The sequence below is a fragment of the Rhinolophus sinicus genome, linkage group LG09 (assembly GCF_036562045.2).
Source record: "Rhinolophus sinicus isolate RSC01 linkage group LG09, ASM3656204v1, whole genome shotgun sequence".
Lineage (NCBI taxonomy): Eukaryota > Metazoa > Chordata > Mammalia > Chiroptera > Rhinolophidae > Rhinolophus > Rhinolophus sinicus.
In genome coordinates, this window is record NC_133758.1 from 50326672 (window position 1) to 50347474 (window position 20803).

The window sequence follows — 20803 nt, forward strand, 5'->3', positions numbered from 1 at the left end:
TTGTAAGTGTAAACTTCCAATTTACTTTGTGGGTAATGCTAGAGTTATACAAATCAGTTTTGGAGGATAACATCCACATGTGGTATGCATTACTAAACCCAGTTCTAAATGCAGCTGAAATTGGTGGGTTACGTGATCATTCTCCGCAAATGCGCCAGCTCCTATCATGTTTAGAACCTTGTGTTCTGAGGTGCTCAGGTTCACACTGAGGAAATTGCTAAACAAATTCTTGGCAAGGAAATCAGAGCAGGGCTTTTCTGTATCCTTAAAGCCTTTCAAATAGAAATGGCAAAATATACTGAGTCCATAATTCCTAAACTTCTGGACTTTCAATCTTGGAGTTTCTTACTACAGTTTGAGTTCTAACTCATTTGCTTCCCCCAAGGAGCATGCCATTATTTTTAAAGTTAAACAGAACAAAAACTTCCTAACTTTGAATGAGGCAGCAATCGGGGCTAAAAATAATTGATTTCGTGTATTTCATGTGGAAAATGGAAGATACACATGATAGGGAAAGACCAATCAGACGTGCGCGGGGCTTCTACCAGTAAGTGGGGGTGTGCTCGAGAGCGGGGCTTGACAGGAACCCCAAGTTGGCCAGGTGTGACGGTGGAGACTTGGCTGAGGGACTTGCGGGCGTCCTGGCAACATTGTGAATTGCGGCAGTGCTTTGGGAGTCAGTATTTTGAGAGCGTAATAGATCTGGGGAACAGATGGCTAATAAACGGGCATGGTGTCTTAGGACTGCTCAGTGAAAGCAGGGAGAAGGGGAAATGTAGAAGAGAAAGGGAAAACAAAAGAGCCGACAGAAAGAAAAGAGAAGGAAAAAAGAGGTGGCAAGCTGCACGCAGTGGAAACAGAGCAGAAGGGGTACAAGGAAGCGTAGGAGGTGAAGAGAGGTGGGCAACGGCAGAGGCGCGCAGGACACGGCGGTCCTCCTGCCCGCAAGGGGCGCGCGTGCGCCGGACCTCCCGCCCGGCGCGAGCCCAGCCGCTCCGCCCACCCTCCCCGCGCCTGCGCTTCCTGCCCCTCCTCGTCCGGGATGCTGCTGCCGCTGCTGCGGAGTAGCTGCTTCCCTTCCTCCTCTCCTGGCGGCGGCGGCGGCGGCGGCGGCAGCGGCGGCGGCGTGGACGGGGACGCGGGGAACCGGCCAGCGGCGCAGCTGCAGCGCGGAGTCCACGGGCCACCGGGGCCGCTCGAGCGGGCGGACGCCGAGCTCCGGGCCGACCCCCGGCGCACGGCGGAGGCCCAAGGGGCGCCGGAGCCCGGGGCGCGCGGCCCGGGGGCGGGCGGCTGCGGGCGGCGGGCCGAGCGGGAGCCGTATGCGTGCATGGATCCGGGCAGCGCGCTGCAGAGGCGGGCCGGGGGCGGCGGTGGTCTGGGCGCGGGCTCCCCGGCGCTGTCGGGTGGCCAGGCCCGCCGGAGGAAGCAGCCCCCCAGGCCGGCTGACTTCAAGCTGCAGGTCATCATCATCGGCTCCCGCGGCGTGGGCAAGACCAGCCTGATGGAGCGCTTCACCGACGACACCTTCTGCGAGGCCTGCAAGTCCACCGTGGGTAAGGGCTCTGGGGCTGGGCCCTCCTGCCGTCGGCGCTTTCTCTGTCGGCCTCGTTCGCATCGCCTGTTAGCCTTTTTCCAACTATATGGCCTTGGATGGCCTTGCATTAGGTGGATGGGCCTCTCGGTGACATCTAGGGGGAGGGGGCGGCGGCCCCTTGGAAGCCCTTTGATCCAATTCCCAAAGCCAGACGGAGAAATTTTGGTGTAATCTCCACGCATACTTGCCCTTGGAGCCTGCTGGCGCAAACCTCTCGCACGGCCCCAGTCGGAGCGTCTCAGCGTCCCCTCTCGCACCCTCCAGCGGCTGTCCTGAGGCCAGGGTGATTGATGCATTGGTCCCTTTCAGCTCTGGGACACTGTGAGCATCTCTCCACGGAAACTCCCAGCCCTAATATTAATCACCCAAGAAAAAGGTCGTGCGAGGTGGGCAGCAGGTATGTAGTGTAGTGAAGCTGTGCCCCTGGCTAGAAGCCAAAGTGGGTCATCTGTAGTGAGTTTTGGTGCCTTAGCTTTGCCTCCAGAAGAGTATTTCTACAGTAAACCAGGGTTTATTTTCTAATTTTGAACTCTCTTTTATAAGGCGCTAAAATAACGAAGTTTAAAAATCCCTGTGGAGCGCCTATGGAGAATATTAAGTCTAAAACTACACAAAATGTCTTGCCTTAACTATAAAGGCAGGGCAGAGGGACCTCAGCTGTCCTTGTCCTTGTCCATGACCTCAACGCAGGTACTCACAAAAGTGGAGACAAGTCTTCCAGTACCTCCCAGCTACTGTGAAGTACAGCAGTGATGTAATACAGGAGCACTCCAGGTCAGGAAGTATAGTGTCCTCAGGACCTCAAATTGAAACTGCAGGGGATATTTTTTTCATGAAATCAAATGTACAGGACTCAGTGTAGGTTTGTCAGGTGGGTGTGAGTAACAGTTGTTTCCATGGAAAACCACTTAAAAGCTGTCAAAGCTGCGGGAAACCCATAGATGAGGTGGTTCTTCAAAATAAAGGGCAGTCACATTCATTGGTAGGCCAGGAGGGGAAGTACAAAAAAACATTGAATAGTACTTTGAAATTCAGAATTAAAAGTATCATTTCTCATTTTTGTATATATATTTAGTATTGTAGGTAGTTCCAAAGCAGTACAATTTGGGAATTAATTGGTTTTAAATTTCCATGTAACAAAAAAAAATACTACATTTAAAATGTCTTAATAGAAAATTAATCCCCCAAATTTTATACTGTCTTTTTGTTTTGTTTGTGACAATTTGTTTCCCTTAAAGCTTTTTTTGGAATAGATCACTCTGGAAATACTTGTACTCTCTGTATCCTGTTTGTTTTTAAATATTGGCCTTGGGACCTTGATATTAAAATTCAGTAGCATAACTATACCTGTTTCAGATATCCAGTCTTGGGTCATATAATGAGGGTTTATACTGTTAGTTTAGTACCTAACATAAATAAAAGAGTTAAAAGTAGTTCAGAATTACCATCTGTTTCGGCTCCACACTTTAAATGTATAAAAATGTGTGATGAAGAGAAATCGGCACAGGCACTAATGAATGGGTGGGTAACAGGGCTTGGGTGGATGAAAGTAAGATAAGAGATGGATGAGCCAGAGGTGTGCTTTAGAGTGGGACAGAGGGGAGATGGAGAGGCGTTTTCTAACGGGGGGCCACAGTGGAGCAGCACCCCCACATTCTGCAAAAGACTCGTTAGGGGACTTGAGGAATGAATGCTTCAAGACCTTGACTGCCACGCCAAGGAGTATGGACCTTATCCTACGGCAACTGCAGCATGAAGTCTCTGAGTACAGCTTTGCATGGAGGCAGTGCAACTGATTGGCCAGGATTCCATAGGATATTTGGGAATGAGGAAGAAAGTGGGAGGCAAGGAAACCAGACATTTTCTTCCTCCGTCTTCTTAACAAACAAATACATACACTTAAACATCCACATACTCTCTTCCACAACTACCATTTTGAGGTTCCTTGTGCAGTTGGATTCCTGTGTAGCTCATTTTTGTTTCCTCCATATGTAGCCTACAGTACTTGGCTTGGTAAGTGTTTATTAATTGTGGGAAGTTGAGAGAAAAATGATAACTTCTGGTCTGATCCAGAGTGTGAAGGCACTTTAAGAAAGCTAATTAACCCCCTTCAAGCTCTGCCTCTGAATTGCTTTTTCCTTCCACTTATCAGATCACTTAATGAGCACTTAATGTGTTTTGGGTGCTATGCTACCCACTGGGGACTCAGTGGTGCAAAGGACATAATCTTCCCAGATATGGCCCAGAGTCCTGGGGAACAAGATGATCCAAGGGTAGAGATGTGTACAGAATATTTGGGGAGCCCCTCCAACCAAAGGTAGGGTGAGGACTGGTTAGGGGAGGCTTCCTCCCCATTGGAGTGCTGTAACAAATTCATTCCTCAAGTTCCTTTAGAAAAATGCTACTTAAATATGGCATTGGGCGTGGTGTAGAATTGTGATTACCTCACCTGAATGCCTGCCATCAGAGCAATTAACTCATAGGTTCTTCTGGGGCCAGTTTGTCGAGTTTCATCTCCATGTAGTACACTCAGATTTACACAGAGAAAGATTCCCTTCCACAGTAGCACCTACCCTTACCCGTCTGGACTTGCAGATGTGCTCTGCTCATGACAGCAGGATCTGGAAAATACCATGCACCTTGCAACAGGGAGGCTAAGAGTCTGAGCATATGCAGACCAAGGTGCTTCACTGAAGTGATGGCCTGTGTAATTCAGAGGCTAGAAGAAGAAAATGCCTCCAAAGTGCCTTTTTAAAGTGAATCAGACTCACCTGGGCCTTCTATAAAAGATTGTAGTGGAAATCCCAAGGGATTTGAGATAATGAACCTATTTTGTAAAACTAAATGAGCAGAATGTTGATTTTTTTAAAAATTATTAATCAGATCAGAAGTTGATTTGGTTTATAAGACACACAAAATTCACCGGAATAAGAAAAGCTAAAAAGACTGTTTTTAATAATTGACTAATGGAAATTGTCTAGGTGGAATATTATTTTCAAATGGTGTCTTGTATTCATGGGATTGAGTTACTTAGTCTGATATAGACAGCATAATTGACAGGTTCTTTAAAAAATACAGGAGCAGTGTTTTGAAGTTTGAGAAATGGATAAGAAGAACTAATTGGCTGTAGAAATTCACAACTAGCATATATTTAAAAAAAACCATGAAATTGTTTGTCAACCTTTGTTTTATTTCTATGTAACTGTTGGAAGCTAGCTGCTAATTTTGTTTGGATTGAAATGGTTTTACCAGACAGCACCCAACACTACTCCAGCAGCTTTGCATTCTAGAAAAAAAACTAGAGTAATATTGAGGCGCCTGGGCTCTTGATTTAGGCTCTGCCAAAGTAATTTAGTTGTTAGACATATAAAATATAGCATTCTATTAGTAGCTACAATCTGTTGAGCATTTACTATGTACCAGCAAAAGCACACTTTCTAATCCTCACAACAATCCTGAAAGTTATCCTCATTTTACAGATGAGGAAAGAAAGGTCCAGAAAGGAAAACAGCTTAGCCGCTGTGGCACAGCTAGTCAGCAAGTGGTCAGGGGCAGGGCTACAATGAATTCCAGCTGTCTTGTGCCTTAGCTTGCCTTGAGATTTATATTTACTTTGTGTTGTGACATTTCTAATTGATCAGAATCATGAAGCCCTTTCCAGCTTATCTAATTTGATCCTCCCTACGGCCCTGTGAAAATCGTGATGTCATTGATTTATGGTATCAATGAAATTGACTTTTTCTATGGCTCTGTCATCACTTGTCAACTTGCCTACTGGGTATTAAAATAATGCTCTAAGAATTAAATTGTTTATCTGAACATTGAGTCACATATCTTAAGCCTTTTACATATTTATTAAAAACTTCCCCAAATTTAGTATTTTAAACAGAGGAAAAGTAGCAGTAAGGCGGTCTAGACCAGAATTCTGATTTTCCTGGGCAGTGAAATTTCCCCCAAAGTGCTGGAGGCCAACATAGGATTACCAGTTCTTTTATTTCACCAAGGAAGGACATTTGGAAATGAAGTAGACCCCTGCAAAATTGGGAAAGACAGAAAATCATAATTTAAAAGGTTTTTGAATTTAGTTCTGAGACCCTCTGTACGCTGTCTTTGTTTTTCTCATTTTGCAGCAGTGCGTTGAACCCTGAGAGTAACTGGTCTTAGAAGATGATAGCGCTTTACTGAAGCCGTTTTCACTCCGTTACCTGCTGTAGTCCCTGTGTTCTCTGAGATCACATTCCTTTTGAGTCCTATGTTGAGATGAGGGTACACACTCAGGATGCCTGTTCCCAGGGTGGGGAAACTTCTGTGATGCAGGTGACTGCATTTTATCAGAAGCAGCAGTTGAGCTGGAAGCAGAATCCAGAGGTCCACGGAACAAGTGAATGTAAATCCCCGGCAGAAAGGCCTGTGGGTTTGGCTTTGAATATTAGGTGACATGATCAGTGAAATGCAGTCCAACGAGTGACTGGTCACTTTACCTACAAGCAATGGAACCGCTGTCAAGGGACATTAAATAGTCGTACTTTATTCTCGAAACTTAAATCAGAGGAACCCCGGAATGAATGTCTAGAACTAGATTTGAATTCTATCTAAGCTGTGTATTTTATTTTGCTCTTCTGTATTTATATGTAGTCTTCCAAGCCGTAGCTGAACTGCCTGAGTGTTTCACTTAAAAGAGAGAGAAATTCGTCCAGAATTCCCACTCCAAAAGCCCAGCACCATGGGCTCTGCAGTGTCATTTCACTCCCCTGCCAAAATGATGTAACACGATGACTCAGGGAGATGTGAATGTGAAAGGAACTGATGCATCTTGGTTAACATTTAGTTTTTGTACCAGCATATGCCATGTGTTGTGTAATTAGGTTTATTCAATGATCTTAATGCAAACCAATAGGTTTGTGGAGAAGTGTGTCGGTTTTTGTGAAATAAAATAGCTGTCTTTCAAAGAAAGTATTGAAGTGTAGTTGCGGTGAGGTTGTTTAGGTTGAATACAAATCTATTTAAAGACCTGGCTTAAGTGCATTCAGGCTTTCACTTTTCTGCACTGGCACTGAAGAAGAAAGAGTTCATTATGCATGATAGAGATCCAGATTCTTAGAGATTGCTTTTCTCCCTCCAGCCTGTGCAGTCTTCCAGGAGCAGTCTGTTAACAGATCTTGAAACTGGCTTGAGAAGGCAGACTTGGTTCCTTTGAGAACTGATAGGTCCAAATTATTCACCAGGCTTGGGTGCCAGATACATTGTTCTAATTAAGTATTTGTTTCAATTTGTAAAGAAAACAGCTTTGTACAGTAGTCCGCAGATATTTTTGAGAGGCTGTTCATATTTATGTGAGACACCATTCTGCTAACCATTTTATAGGACACAAAACTAACACCTGCTCACCTGGCTTGTCCTTTTCAGAAAGGGAAGTGAGTCATGGAGATAGCCATAATAAAATGTTTAGAAAAAGGTAAAATGCTATGCTTTTGTACTTCAACAAAGGAAAAATTTGATTTTTCCTTAGGTTCTTTTATTGCACATCTTTGACATTTGGAAAATAATTTGGAAAACCAAAACTGCAGTCCTAAAATAGTGCCCTTAATTAAATGTAATTATTATTTTTAAATATCCTTTCCTTTAAAATGAGAAAATAACACAGACTTAACAGAATACTACATTCCATAGAAAAACCTTTGCCCCCCCCCGCCCCTCCCAACCTGACACCCTCCACTGTTTGGTTACTGGTGCTTACATAATGCCTTCTTAGTTTACAAAACAAAACAACAACCTGAAACTCCACCTTAGGCAAGCTTATGATGGAAGTAGCTGATGAATGAAACTCGCCTGGGTTTCCCAGCTCAATTTAATGCAGAAGCTTCAGGACCCACTAAGCCAGGACTCAGGTGAAGGAATGGGCCCTTCTAAATGAGCAGTTTGTTCTGCTGTCTCCCATGTGCTGTCTCCCCACTGTAGGCTTGCTACACAAACTCGGCTCTTATTGACTGCCCAAGAATCACACACCTACCATCTAATTTCCACTTGTAATTTTTCACTTAAAAAGAAAAACACTTGACCTTCTCCTTGGCCACTACTTGCGTTCTAGGTGCTCCCCAGGTGAGGGGATATTATGGGAAGAGTGTGGATTTCAGAGGTGGGCTCCCAGTCCTGGATGTAAGTGCCAGCTCTACCACAAGCTATCAGTGTCTTTCAGCGAACAGCTTAACTTCATTTTCCTCATTCATAGAAAGAAAAAAACGAACAAACAAAAATAAGTAGGACTTACACTTTTTTCCCATCTTCTGGTACAGGAGGAATAAATGGGGGTAAAATATCTTAATGTACCTAGCCTAGAACAGGCAATTATAAATGTCAGTTATGTTCTCTTCTAATTTATATCACAGATGCAAAAACTCTCAAACACTCCAAAAAATAACCTGTTAGCCTACCGTAGTAAAATATATACAGGTTAGTATGAAATATCAAAATGTAAAAACATGGCATGGGAAAATACAAAATCATTTAACAGTCCTTGTAGTTTTATGGACCCAATCTGAGTAGTAGTAATGTTTACATTTTTTGCATAAGAAGAAAATACTACTGACCCAGCATTTGACCATCTGAATTTTGTTTTTGTTTTGATTTTTTTCCCAAGATCCTCCTTCCCCATAAAGGTTCTCTTCTTGTGACCAGGAGGTCAGAATGATAAGGGTCTGTAACCAGGGAGCGGAGGAAGGCCTGCACTTGCTGGAACCGTCTGTCCAAGCCCGCCAGCATCCCTCACTCTTACAGTATTTCCCTAGCCATGCAAAATTCTTTTTTTTTTTTTTTCAATTGGGGAATGTTGGGCAACAGTGTGTTTCTCCAGGGCCCATCAGCTCCAAGTCAAGTCGTTGTCCTTTAATCTAGTTGTGGAGGGTGCAGCTCAGCTCCAAGTCCAGTTGCTGTTTTCAGTCTTTAGTTGCAGGGGGCGCAGCCCACCATCCCATGCAGGAATTGAACTGGCAACCTTGTTGAGAACTCGTGCTCTAACCAACTGAGCCATCCAGCCGCCCGCAAAATTCTTTTTTAACATTAAGTATATGTTATACTTCCCTTCCAGTTATTCCTTCCTTACACATCAGATGAGGCTGTGCAGGGTGGGGCAGAGCCTGGAGCCTTTCAGCCCAGGTTCAAATCTATGCTCCATTACTTATCAGCTTGATGACCTTGGGCAAGTTATTAACCTCTGACTCCATTTTTTTGTCTATAGGACAATAATAATATCTGCCTCATAAATTTGTTCAGAGGATCTACTGCAGCGAGTTAATGTATACTTATAAAGCTCTTAGACTAGTACGTGAAGCATAGTCAACACCACAAAAGAGTTCTTAATAATTTTATTATGTAGAGAAAAGCCCCTTTCTGTAAAATTCTTTCATACGCGTATACTTCATAGAAATGGAATTGCCTGTTCTGATGGGCTTGGAGGTGGTGCTTGTACTCAGTTCCCCAGACATTTACTTTGATAACCTCAGTCTCTCCTCTCCCTGCCTGATGTAGTTTGTGGTGTCACTGTGTGTGTTCCAGTGAGTGCAAGGGTCTCTCCTGTGCCCCTGCACATGTCGGACACAGAGACTCTGTGTGGTCTTTATGTGCTGGAGTGGAGGCAGGTCCAACCTGGTTGGAAGAGAGGCAGATCTTATTAAACTTGGATAGACATCGGATATCCTCAGGCCTGATAAGCATGCTTTGATGGCATATAGTCATTTTACTATTTTACTGGTACCTACTTCTAGACGATGAGACTATTTTAGTTATACTACTTAGTTTTTATGTCGTTCAGTATTCACAACGAAGTGTAAGAAAAAAGCCAGATAATATTAAATAATAGGATTTGTCAAGTTCAGGGGCCTTCAGTACAGGAATTGAAAGATGGTCTACTGAGGGGAATGAGGGTAGATGAGGGTAAAGGGGATCAAATATATGGTGATGGAAGGAGAACTGACTCTGGGTGGAGAACACACAATGGGATTTATACATGATATAATACAGAATTCTATACCTGAAATCTATGTAACTTTAACAATTGTCACCCCAATAAACTTTAATTAAAAAACAAAACAAAAGAAAGATGGTCTACTGACAGCCAGTTTGTATTACCTTCTTTTTTTAAAAAAATTTATGGGGGTGAAAATTGTTAGTAAAATTACATAGATTTCAGGTGTACAATTCTGTATTACATCATCTATAAATCCCATTGTGTGTTCACCACCCAGAGTCAGTTCTCCTTCCATCACCATATATTTGATCCCCTTTACCCTCATCTCCCACCCCCTCTGGTAACCACTAAACTATTGTCTGTGTCTATGAGTTGTTGTTTCTCATTTGTTTGTCTTGTTCTTTTGTTGTTTTTGGTTTATATACCACACATCAGTGAAATCACATGGTTCTCTGCTTTTTCTGTCTGACTTATTTCGCTTAGCATTATAATCTCGATCCATCCATGTTGTCACAAATGGTCCTATTTCATCTTTTCTTACTACCGAATAGTATTCCATTGTGTATATATACCACAACTTCTTTATCCATTCCTCTATCGAAGGACATTTTGGTTGTTTCCATGTCTTGGCCACGGTAAATAAAGCTGCAGTGAACATTGGAGCACACGTGTCTTTATGGCTAAATGTTTTCAGATTTTTTTGGTACATACCCAGGAGAAGAATTGCTGGGTCATATGATAATTCTATTTGTAATTTTTTCAGGAGCCTCCATACTGCCTTCCATAACGGCTGCACCAGTGTGCATTCCCACCAACAGTGTATGAGGGTTCCTTTTTCTCCACAGCCTCTCCAACACTTGTTACTATTTGTCTTGTTGATGATAGCCATTCTGACTGGGGTGAGGTGATATCTCATTGTGGTTTTTATTTGCATTTCTCTGATGATTACTGATGTTGAGCATTTTTTCATATGTCTATTTGCCATTTGTATGTCCTCTTTGGAGAAATGTCTCTTCAGGTCGTCTGCCCATTTTTCAATTGCGTTGCTTGTTTTTTGTTGTTGTTGAGTTTCATGAGTTCCTTGTGTACTTTGGATATTAGCCCCTTATCGGAGGCACTGTTTGTGAAAATCTTCTCCCATTCAATTGGTTGCCTCTGTATTTTGTCGATGGTTTCTTTTGCTGTGCAGAAGCTTTTTAGTTTTATATAGTCCCATTCGTTTATTTCAGCTTTTACTTCCCTTGCCTTTGGAGTCAAATTCATAAAATGCTCTTTGAACCCAAGGTCCAAAAGTTTAGTACGTATGTTTTCTTCTGTGCAGTTTATTGTGTCAGATCTTATGCTTAAGTCTTTGATCCATTTTGAATTAATTTTGGTACATGGTGACAGATAGCAGTCCAGTTTCATTCTTTAGCACGTGGCTATCCGGTTCTCCCAGCACCATTTATGGAAGAGGCTGTCTTTCCTCCATTGTATGTTTTCTGCTGCTTTGTCAAAAATTATCTGTCCATATTTATGTGGTTTTATTTCTGGGTTCTCAGTTCTATTCCATTGGTCTATGTGTCTGTTTTTCTGCCAATACCATGCTGTTTTGATTATTGTAGCCCTGTAGTACAAGCTAAAGTCAGGAAGTGTGATACCTCCAGTATTGTTCTTTTTTCTTAAGATTGCTTTGCTATTCGGGGTCTTTTGTGGTTCCAAACAAATCTGATGATTTTTTGTTCTATTTCTTTAAAAAATGCCATTGGGATTTTGATGGGGTTTGCATTAAATCTGTATATTGCTTTGGGTAATATGGCCATTTTAACTATGTTGATTCTTCCAATCCATGAGCACGGAATGTCTTTCCATTTCTTTGTGTCTTCTTCAATTTCTTTTAAAATGTCTTATAGTTTTCAGCATACAGGTCGTTCACATCCTAGGTTAAGTTTATTCCTAGGTATTTTATTCTTTTTGCTGCAATTGCAAAAGGAATTGTTTTTTGTATTTCTTTTCTGAGATTTCATTGTTAGTATATAGGAAAGCAATGGACTTTTGTACGTTGAATTTGTAGTCGGCAACTTTACTGTATTCGTTTATTGTTTCTAATAGCTTTTTGGTGGAGTCTTTAGGGTTTTCTATATATAGCATCATGACATCTGTAAAGAGTGACAATTTAACTTCTTCATTGCCAGATTGGATGCCTTTTATTTCTTTCTCTTGCCTGATTGCTCTGGCAAGGACTTCCAACACCATGTTGAAAAGCAGAGGTGATAGGGGACAGCCCTGTCGTGTTCCTGATTGTAGAGCAAAAGGCTTCAGTTTTTCACCATTAATTATGAGATTAGCTGAGGGCTTGTCATATATGGCCTTTATTATGTTAAGGTATTTTCCTTCTATACCTATTTTATTAAGTGTTTTAATCATAAATGGATGTTGTATCTTGTCAAATGCTTTTTCTGCATCAATTGATATAATCATATGATTTTTGTCCTTTATTTTGTTTATGTGATGTATCACATTGATGGATTTGCAGATGTTGAACCATCCTTGTGCCCCGGGGATGAACCCCACTTGGTCGTGATGAATAATCTTTTTAATGCATTGTTGTATTCGATTTGCTAGAATTTTGTTTAGGATTTTTGCATCTGTATTCATCAGAGATATTGGTCTGTAGTTTTCTTTTTTTGTGTTGTCCTTACCAGGTTTTGGTATCAGGGTAATGTTGGCCTCATAAAATGAGTTAGGGAGTACTGTCTCTTCTTCAGTTTTTTGGAAGAGTTTGAGCAGGATTGGTATTAGATCCTCTTTGAAGGTTTGGTAGAAATCACTAGTGAACCCATCGAGTCGCGAACTTTTGCTTTTGGGAAGGTTTTGGATGACTGATTCAATTTCGTTACTGGTGATCAGTCTGCTTAGATTTTCCAGTTCTTCATGGTTCAGCCTAGGAAGGCTATATGATTCCAAGAACTTGTCCATTTCTTCTAGGTTATTGAATTTGGTGACATATAGTCCTGCATAGTATTCTTGGATGATCCTTTGAGTTTCTGTGACATCCGAGATAACTTCCCTTTTTCATTTCTGATTTTGTTAATTAGTGTCTTCTCTCTTTTTATCTTAGTGAGTCTAGCCAAGGGTTTGTCAATTCTGTTAATCTTTTCAAAGAACCAGGTCTTTGTCACATTAATTTTTTCTATTGTCTTTTTGTTGTCTATTTCATTTAGTTCTGCTCTGATTTTTCTTATTTCCTTTCTTCTGCTGACCTTGGGTTTCATTTGTTCTTCTTTTTCTAGTTCTTTAAGGTGTAATATGAGGTTATTTATTTGGGATTTTTCCTTTCACTGAGATAGGCCTGTGATGATATAAATTTCCCTCTTAAAACTGCTTTCGCTGCATCCCAAAAATTTTGGTAGGAAGTATTTCCATTGTCATTTGTTTCTATGTATCTTTTGATCTTTCCTCTAATTTGTTCTTTGACCCGGTCGTTCTTTAAAAGTATGTTGTTTAATCTCCATGTATTTGTGTTTTTTCCTGCTTTCTTTTTGTAGTTGATATCTCATTACAAAGCCCTGTGATCAGAGAATATGCTTGGTATGATTTATGATTTCAATCTTCTTAAATTTGCTGAGGCTGATTTTATGTCCAAATATATGGTCTATCCTTGAGAATGTTCCACGTACACTAGGAAAAAATGTATAGTCTGATGTTTTAGGATGAAGTTCTCTATATGTCAGTTATGTCCATTTCATCTAATGCGTCTTTTAGGGCTGCTATTTCGTTATTTATTTTCTGTTTGGATGATCTATCCATAGCTGTCAATGATGTATTTAACACGTTGCATACGGCGGGGTTTAAATCCCTCGTGAAGATTCTCGTGATCCGTACGAAACGTGTTAAGTCCCCTAGTATAGTTGTGTTTTGGTCAATTTCTCCCTTTAGTTCTGTTAGTATTTGCTTTGTATATTTCGGTGCTCCCTGATTGGGGGCATAAATATTGATGACTGTTATGTCTTCTTGTTGTATAGTCCCCTTTACCATTATGAAATGTCCATCTTTGTCTCTTGTTACCTTTTTCACCCTGAAGTCTGTTTCATCTGACATCAGTATGGCTACACCTGATTTTCTCTGGGTACCATTTGCCTGGAGTGTCAATTTCCACCCTTTCACTTTGAGTCTATGCTTGTCCTGGTAGCTGAGATGTGTCTCTTGGAGACAGCATATGGTTGGGTGTAGTTTTTTGATCCAATCTACTACTCTGTGCCTTTTTATTGGTGAGTTCAGTCCATTTACATTTAGGGTGATTATTGATATGTGAGGATTTACTGTCATGCTATCTTTAGTTTTCTGGTAAGACTGTGTCTCCATTGTTTCTTTGCCTTTTGTTGTTGTCTGTCATTCCTGTGTGGTGATATTCTATCATGTTTCCCTCTGTTTTTTATTACGGTATATATTTCAGTTCTGGATTTTTTTGAGTGGTTACCCTTAAGTTTATGTAAAAGAAAGTCCTATTTAGGGTATTCCATTTTCTTCAACACACTTACTTTTGCCATTCCCATATTCTGGTTAATGCTTTTGCTCTCCCCCTTTTTATGTTTTGGTTGCCACAAATTGTCCCTTTTGATGGTGGTCAAATAGCCTCGTTTAGTATTTCTTGTAGTGCAGGTCGTGTATTAGAAAATTCCCTCAGCTTCTGTATGTCTGGAAAAGTCTTTATTCCTCCTTCATATCTAAAGGATATCTTTGCTGGATATATTATTCTTGGCTCATAATTTCTCTCTTTCAATAGTTTGAATATTTGGTTCCACTCCCTCCTGGCTTGTAGAGTTTCTGCTGAAAAATCTGATGATAATCTAATGGGCTTTCCTTTGTAGGTTACTGTCTTCTTTTCCCTGGCTGCCTTGAGGATTCTTTCTTTGTCATTGATTTTAGACAGCTTCAATACAATGTGCCTTGGAGAAGGCCTGTTGGGATTGAGGTAATTAGGTGTTCTATTTGCTTCTTGGATTCGAGGATCCAGTTCTGTCCACAAGTTTGGGAAGTTCTCATCGACAATTTGTTTGAATATATTCTCTGTTCCCTTCTCTCTTTCTTCTCCTTCTGGTATGCCCATTATTCTTATATTGCTCTTTCTGATGGAGTCAGAAAGTTCTTGTAGAGTTCTTTCATTTCTTTTAAGTCTCAAGTCTCTTTCTTCTTCCATCTGTGTCATTTCCAGGTTTCTATCTTCGATGTCACTGATTCTTTCCTCCATCTGGTCAACTCTACTACCTAAGCTGGTTATTTCATTCTTAATTTCTTCTATTGAGTTCTTCATCTCCAGAAATTCTATTTGGTTATTTTTTAAAATTTCAATTTCTTTGGTAAAATGCTCATGTTGTACTTTGATTGTGTTTCTGAGTTCATTAAACTGCCTTTCTGTGTTTTCTTCCATCTCATTGAGTTTTTTCAGAACTGCAATCTTGAATTCTCTGTCATTTAAGTCACATATTTCCATATCTTTAAGTTCCTTTTCTGGAGACTTTTCACTTTCTTTCTGAGTTGTCTTGTTGCCTTGGTTATTCATGGCAATTGCTGATTTATTATTTCTCTTCCTAGACATCTACAGGAGTGGCTTCTGCAACAGCTTGATATGAAGAGGTCTTTCTTTTGTTTTCCAGTACTTGTTGGTAGAATGTTTTATTTTCTCTCCGAATGCAGCCTTTTTTTTCTCTCTCACATGGTAGTGCTATGTTTTCTCTGCACTATTCCAGCTTCTCACACAATGGGGGGATTCCCTGGGAGACGGGCTTCTCCTCTGTTAATAGTTCACCTGGGTCACAGGGTGCAGTGTGCGTGCGGGTATGCAGAGAGCTTTTGGAGTTCCAAAGCTCTTCCTGCTCCAGATTCAGAGCCTTGAGTTTCATCAGTTCTGTTTACTCCTGCAGGGATCCGTCCAGATAGGTGGGGCCAGGGGCGGGGTGAGTTGTGAGAGGTGGCCCAGAGCAATGGCGGTGACCACCACCACAGCCGGTCCTGCTTCCATAGCTCCCTCCCCTTTGCCGGAACTATTTGGGCTGTGAATCTGTGTCTGCGGTTCACAGTTCTCAGAACAGCAAATATTCTGTTGTTTTGATCTGACACTGCTACTGTTCCGCTTCTAGCACCAGGCAGGTGGGGGCGGGGCGAGCTCTGGGAGGGTAGGAGGGGGCAGCTAGTCTCAGTGCCTAAGGCTCCATTCTCTGCTGGGCAGTGAGGGTTTAAACCACCATTTTCATCCTTCTTCCCTGAGTCTTTTCTCCAAGGTCTTCCATGAGCGTTGGGTTCAGCCGTGTTATATGCTGCCCCCTCAGCCCTGTGGGCCATAAGCGGAGCCCTAGCAGTACGAGTTCTTCCCTCTCCCACAGCTGCGGTAGTTCCGGGACGCAGCGAGCTTGGCGCACTGAGCTAGGTCTGCGTCCTGCGCGGCTCCATCTCCGCACTTCTCCCTTCCTTCCTCCCCCGCTTGTGTGATTCGCCCACCTTTAGATGCATTCAGTAGTGGGCCTCTTCGTCTTGCCTGTCCACTGTGCAGGGAGTCCTTTGTGGAGTTACAGTTATTTGATTCGTTGTAAATTCCAGGGGAGATTTACAGAGGCTCACCTCACGCCGCCATTTTGATGAAGTCTCTGTATTACCCTCTTTTCCTTTATATAGTGCTTTTATTTTCTCTCTCAACTCAGTGAAAATGCTGGAAATCCTCTCTCTTAGTAGAAATATGATATCCAAAACTGGATGACACTGTATATCCTTGAAAGAAAAGCCACTTTACAAATTTAAGATGGTTGTTATAAAGTGGCAATAAAATCACAACCACTGTTTGAATTGAGATTTATTTCAAAGTCTGAAATCCTTCAACTTCCTGAAAACGTTAAGTAAAATAAAATAAAATCGTTGGTGGTGGGGTAGGGCAGAGAAGAAAAAGGGTAGGACGTCTGTTCAGCCGTAATCATAGGCATGGACCATGGTGTTATTTTTGCGTTTATTTAGCTTTTTCTGGAAAGGAATGTGCAGAAAGAAGCGTCTGTTTATTTTTGTTGTTTTCATTTTTGTAAGTTCTTATGTCCCAGCAAAAAGAAACACAGTGATGTTTTGGAAATGTTTTGTCTTAAGGAGAACTTACAGATCTTATCAGCACTAAATATACCTATTTTTGATGCTATTGCTAAGATTTATGAACTACAACTACAAAGAAAAAAGACAAATTGCAAAGTTAAGCTTTGCTCTTTAACAGCTTGATGGTGATTCTGGGTCATTTGCAGAACATTTCACTTTTCCTTTTCACTCATCTGACTTTCATTGTAACAACTTTTCATTGTGAACACTGTTATAAATTTGAGTCTAGGTTCAACCAGCATGTTCTTTGGCCTTAAAGCATATTACCTTGTCCTCTCCACTGGTGTTTTCCTCCGTAAGATGCAGATAACAGTGCACTCATTGGACTGCTGCAGGATTCCATGTGTTGGAGTCGGCACAGCATGTTTGACAGATATCCACTGTTGTTACTATTAAAGGTAATTAAGATCAAGAAGAAGACACAGTGACTCAAGTAGAGCATTCAGTGTACACCTATTGATTTGGGATTATAGCCCTGTGACTTATGTACTTCCTTTCTGATTAAAATATTTCTTCTAGAAAGACTTCTATAACGTTAGTAAGCTTAAAGAAAGGTAAGCTCCTGTTGGCAGAATAATTCACCTAGTGGACTACTTCCCATCTAAGTGACTGCATAATTGTAGGAGAAATGAAATACTCTGTTTCTGGAGTGATGTATGTATGCTGGGCACCCCTGCATTTCACTGCTGCTATCCTACCGCTCTGCCCACCAAACACACTATGAACATCTGCCCCCCTTACTACTTAAGTGTTTTCTTTGGGCTTTAAAAAAAAAAGAAATGAGTTCTGAATTTCCCTAAATTTTCCAAAAAGAGTCAGCATTTCTCCTTACATATCTAGCATTTGGTGGAGAAGAAGGGGCGGGTGTCCATTCTTCAGATTTATTGAGTTGCTATTGTGTGCCAGGCAGTGCCATAGACTTTCGGGAGTCAAAGGTGACTGTGCCCTCAGAGGGGACACCAACAAAAAGGAGCAGTGATGTGGTGTGAGAGCCAAAAGAGAGTTCAGGTCCAAGAACTGGGAACACATGAGGAATGAGGATAAGTAAGGGGTGAGGCCCTCAGAGAGGTTCACACAGGAAGTCCCTGAGGACTTAAAAGGTTTCTGGGCCAACAAAGAGGTTCTCTAATGAGGACAGCAGAGAAGAGCGTTTCTTTGCCAGATGCTCGGGTGTTGATTTAGGTCAGTGTTGACTAGTCTTTGAGGATGAGTAGCTTCCCCTCTGTTAGTCGAGAGACCCATAGGAATCTGGGTTTCTGGCAAGGGCTGTGGATGGAAATAAAGTTGCCACCTTTTTGGTCCCCGTTTGTTTATAAATATGGGGCCTGGGGAGTCCTCCTCAGTGAGGAGCTTCTCTGTGCTGATTTTTCCCAAAACTAATCTGACGAATATTTAAGGCTGTTAATGACTTGTTACCTTTCATTAAGGATCGTTGTAATTTCTGTGACATGCAAATAATAAAAGTAGGCAACATTAAGAGATACTTTTGATATATAAGAAGGTTTTTAAGAATATTTAGTTGTATATTTTGGTACAAGAATATGTTTTAAGCCATAAATTGGAGTAAGTTTTTGGTCATTATACGCCACTTGGTGTCTGTTTGATGTGATAAAGGATGTTTCACTTAAGAAAGAGGAGTAATTTAATGAACTGTTTTCTTTTATGGAGTTTTAGACTTAACCACTGGTTATTTTTCTGTTGTTGTTAGTTATCTTGTCATTAATCTACTCCCTAAAGCTAGATAGTCTTCATTTTGGCTAAACAGATTATTAATCCTATTCGCTATCATCTTTGTTTTCCTGTTAAAATTAGTCATATATTTATAATCACATGGCGATAACATTATCACTTATTTCCTGATTTTGAGTATTAGTATCCTTTTACTTTCATTCATTAAACTTTGTGGTTACAAAATAGTCCTAGTGTAGGACTGCTAAAGTTGGATAAGTTATTCAAGTTGGTTGAAAAAGAGTATCTGACATGTTCAGGTTCAGAACAATTCTTAGCAGATAAAACAACCTAATCAAAACAAAAATTATTTGCTCTGGCTGTTTCAAAGGATTCTTTTAGTTGATTTGAAGCAGAGCTCATAAGAGAATTATCATCTGCCAGCTCTTTTCAATAAAGTCATGTTAGACAAAAGTTACAGCTCCCTTAACTAAAACTTTAAAAAAAAAAGTAACTGGAAACAAAAGTAAAATAGAACAGTAGTCATGACAAAATATGAATTTGATTTGTAAATTACTACCACAGAGTAACATGGTAAGGTCCCAACTTGATGCTAAAATGCAGAATACAGTATTTTGTCATTGAGCTATGCCTTTTTAAAATCAGAACAGAAATCTCTCTAGGCTGCTGTTTGTGCCTTGGAGCATATCACTTGAAGCCATGCTCTTCTCTTGGGGTTGAGTCATTAAGGAACTCTGAGGGTGTCGGTGGTACACAAACATGCTTCCTGTTTCAAGGCTGTTTTAAAGTGTCATTTGACTTTGAAAAAATGTGTTCCAGAACTGAAAGTGAAATTGAATTAACCAGGTTTCATTCACTCGGTGACATTTGAAATCATGTCTGGTGTAAGAGATTAAGAATTGAAATGTAGTAGAGTATGCTGTAGCTTTGTTTTCTTGTGACATTTGATATTCATGCAGTTTTTCTGTATTGTATAGATGAGGGCTGCTGCCCTGCCTCCGCCCAGGGTTATAAACATGTCTTTTGGTATTGCATTGGTGTCTACAGTGTGTTACTAATTATAAAAGCCAGTCACATGCTGTTCGCTTCACCTCAAGAACCTCATCTGACTTTGAAGTGTTGCATCAGTTCCCTGAGGTTCAGAGCCTGGAAGTGGGGTGTCCCTGCTCTCCCTGTGGCCATGTGGCACTCAAACTGGCAGACACGGCCCCTGCCTGTTGGAGGCCCGACAGCATGGGGATCCTACAGAGCAGTCAGGAAGTAATTCCTGTAGAGAATGTGTTTCTCGTTCTCAAATTTAGCCAGCATTCCTTTGGTTTATTTTTCTTAGTTGTGAAAATTGTGTAAAACATATTATTCTGAAACACTTAAGTTTTCTGTAACTGACAAGCATATAAGGTACCATACATAAATGAAAATTTGGTTTCAAAGAAACAAAAACTCATAGATACAGACAACAGTTTAATAGTTACCAGAGGGTAAGGAGGGAAGAGGGTAATTGAATAGGGAAAAGGGGATCAAATATATGGTGATGAAGAACTGATTCTGGATGGTGAACACACAAAGCAGTGTATAGATGATGTATTATAGAACTGTACACTTGAAACCTATGTAATTTTACTAACCATTGTCACCCAATAAATTGAAAGAAAAAGAAAATTTGATTTAAAAACTATCTGAAGCTTTGAAGGCTGAATTAATTGGAAAGGGACAGAGAGACATGGTGGTTTGCTTCTTAAAATTAAAATAAATAAACATTGGGTATGTTATTTTGTGTGAGTAAATTTTTAAAAAATAATTCCTCTCCCACACTATTGACAATATAATAAAAGAAGTCATGGTAAGTTTCCAGTGTTCTGTGTAAGAATTTTCCCCAAGACAATATTCTTTTAAAGGCATGTTAATATAATTTTAAATGATTTTTATGCTAAACTTGTGGTAGTAATAAATTATATTATGAATATCAAATGCTACATAAATATTTCAGAATAAAACATAACATAGCTTGACTTTTATAGTTGTGTATTGATGTGTAGAATGACTGGGTAGTCACAAATACTGGTGTACTTCTGCTTTTTTCTTTTGGGATTTAGTGATCAGGGTTTTTTTGGTTTGTTTTTCTGATAAGGATATGAAAATGTACAAATCGGATTATGTTTTGTGACAGATTGCATCTTTATTGTTTTTGCTTCATCTTCATTTGTTTTATTTACAGGTGTTGACTTTAAAATCAAAACTGTAGAACTAAGAGGAAAGAAAATTAGATTACAGATCTGGTGAGTGGAGAATCTGCACCTTTAATTGCCCTATGTGTTTAACAGCCCATACGCTTGTCTAATAAAATTAACCATTTGAGCTGGTTTGCCTCTCCTACTTTTCCTCTCCTTTGCTCATGTTTAAATAAAATGAACAGTGAGAGGTCGAATTTAGAAAACTACTTATTT

The 20803-nt window shown here is 40.7% G+C and overlaps 1 protein-coding gene across 2 annotated transcripts in view; it reads left to right on the top strand.

Moving 5' to 3' along the window:
• The first annotated feature begins 1027 nt into the window (after window positions 1-1027).
• Window positions 1028-20803, top strand: part of RAB12 (RAB12, member RAS oncogene family) — a 31234-nt gene continuing 11458 nt past the window's right edge. For both annotated transcript variants that reach the window (XM_019755758.2, XM_019755759.2), the window contains exons 1-2: window positions 1028-1556; window positions 20575-20635. In XM_019755758.2, the coding sequence (XP_019611317.2) occupies window positions 1043-1556; window positions 20575-20635 (575 nt within the window). In that variant the 5' untranslated portion in view covers window positions 1028-1042. The remainder of the gene's footprint in view (window positions 1557-20574; window positions 20636-20803) is intronic.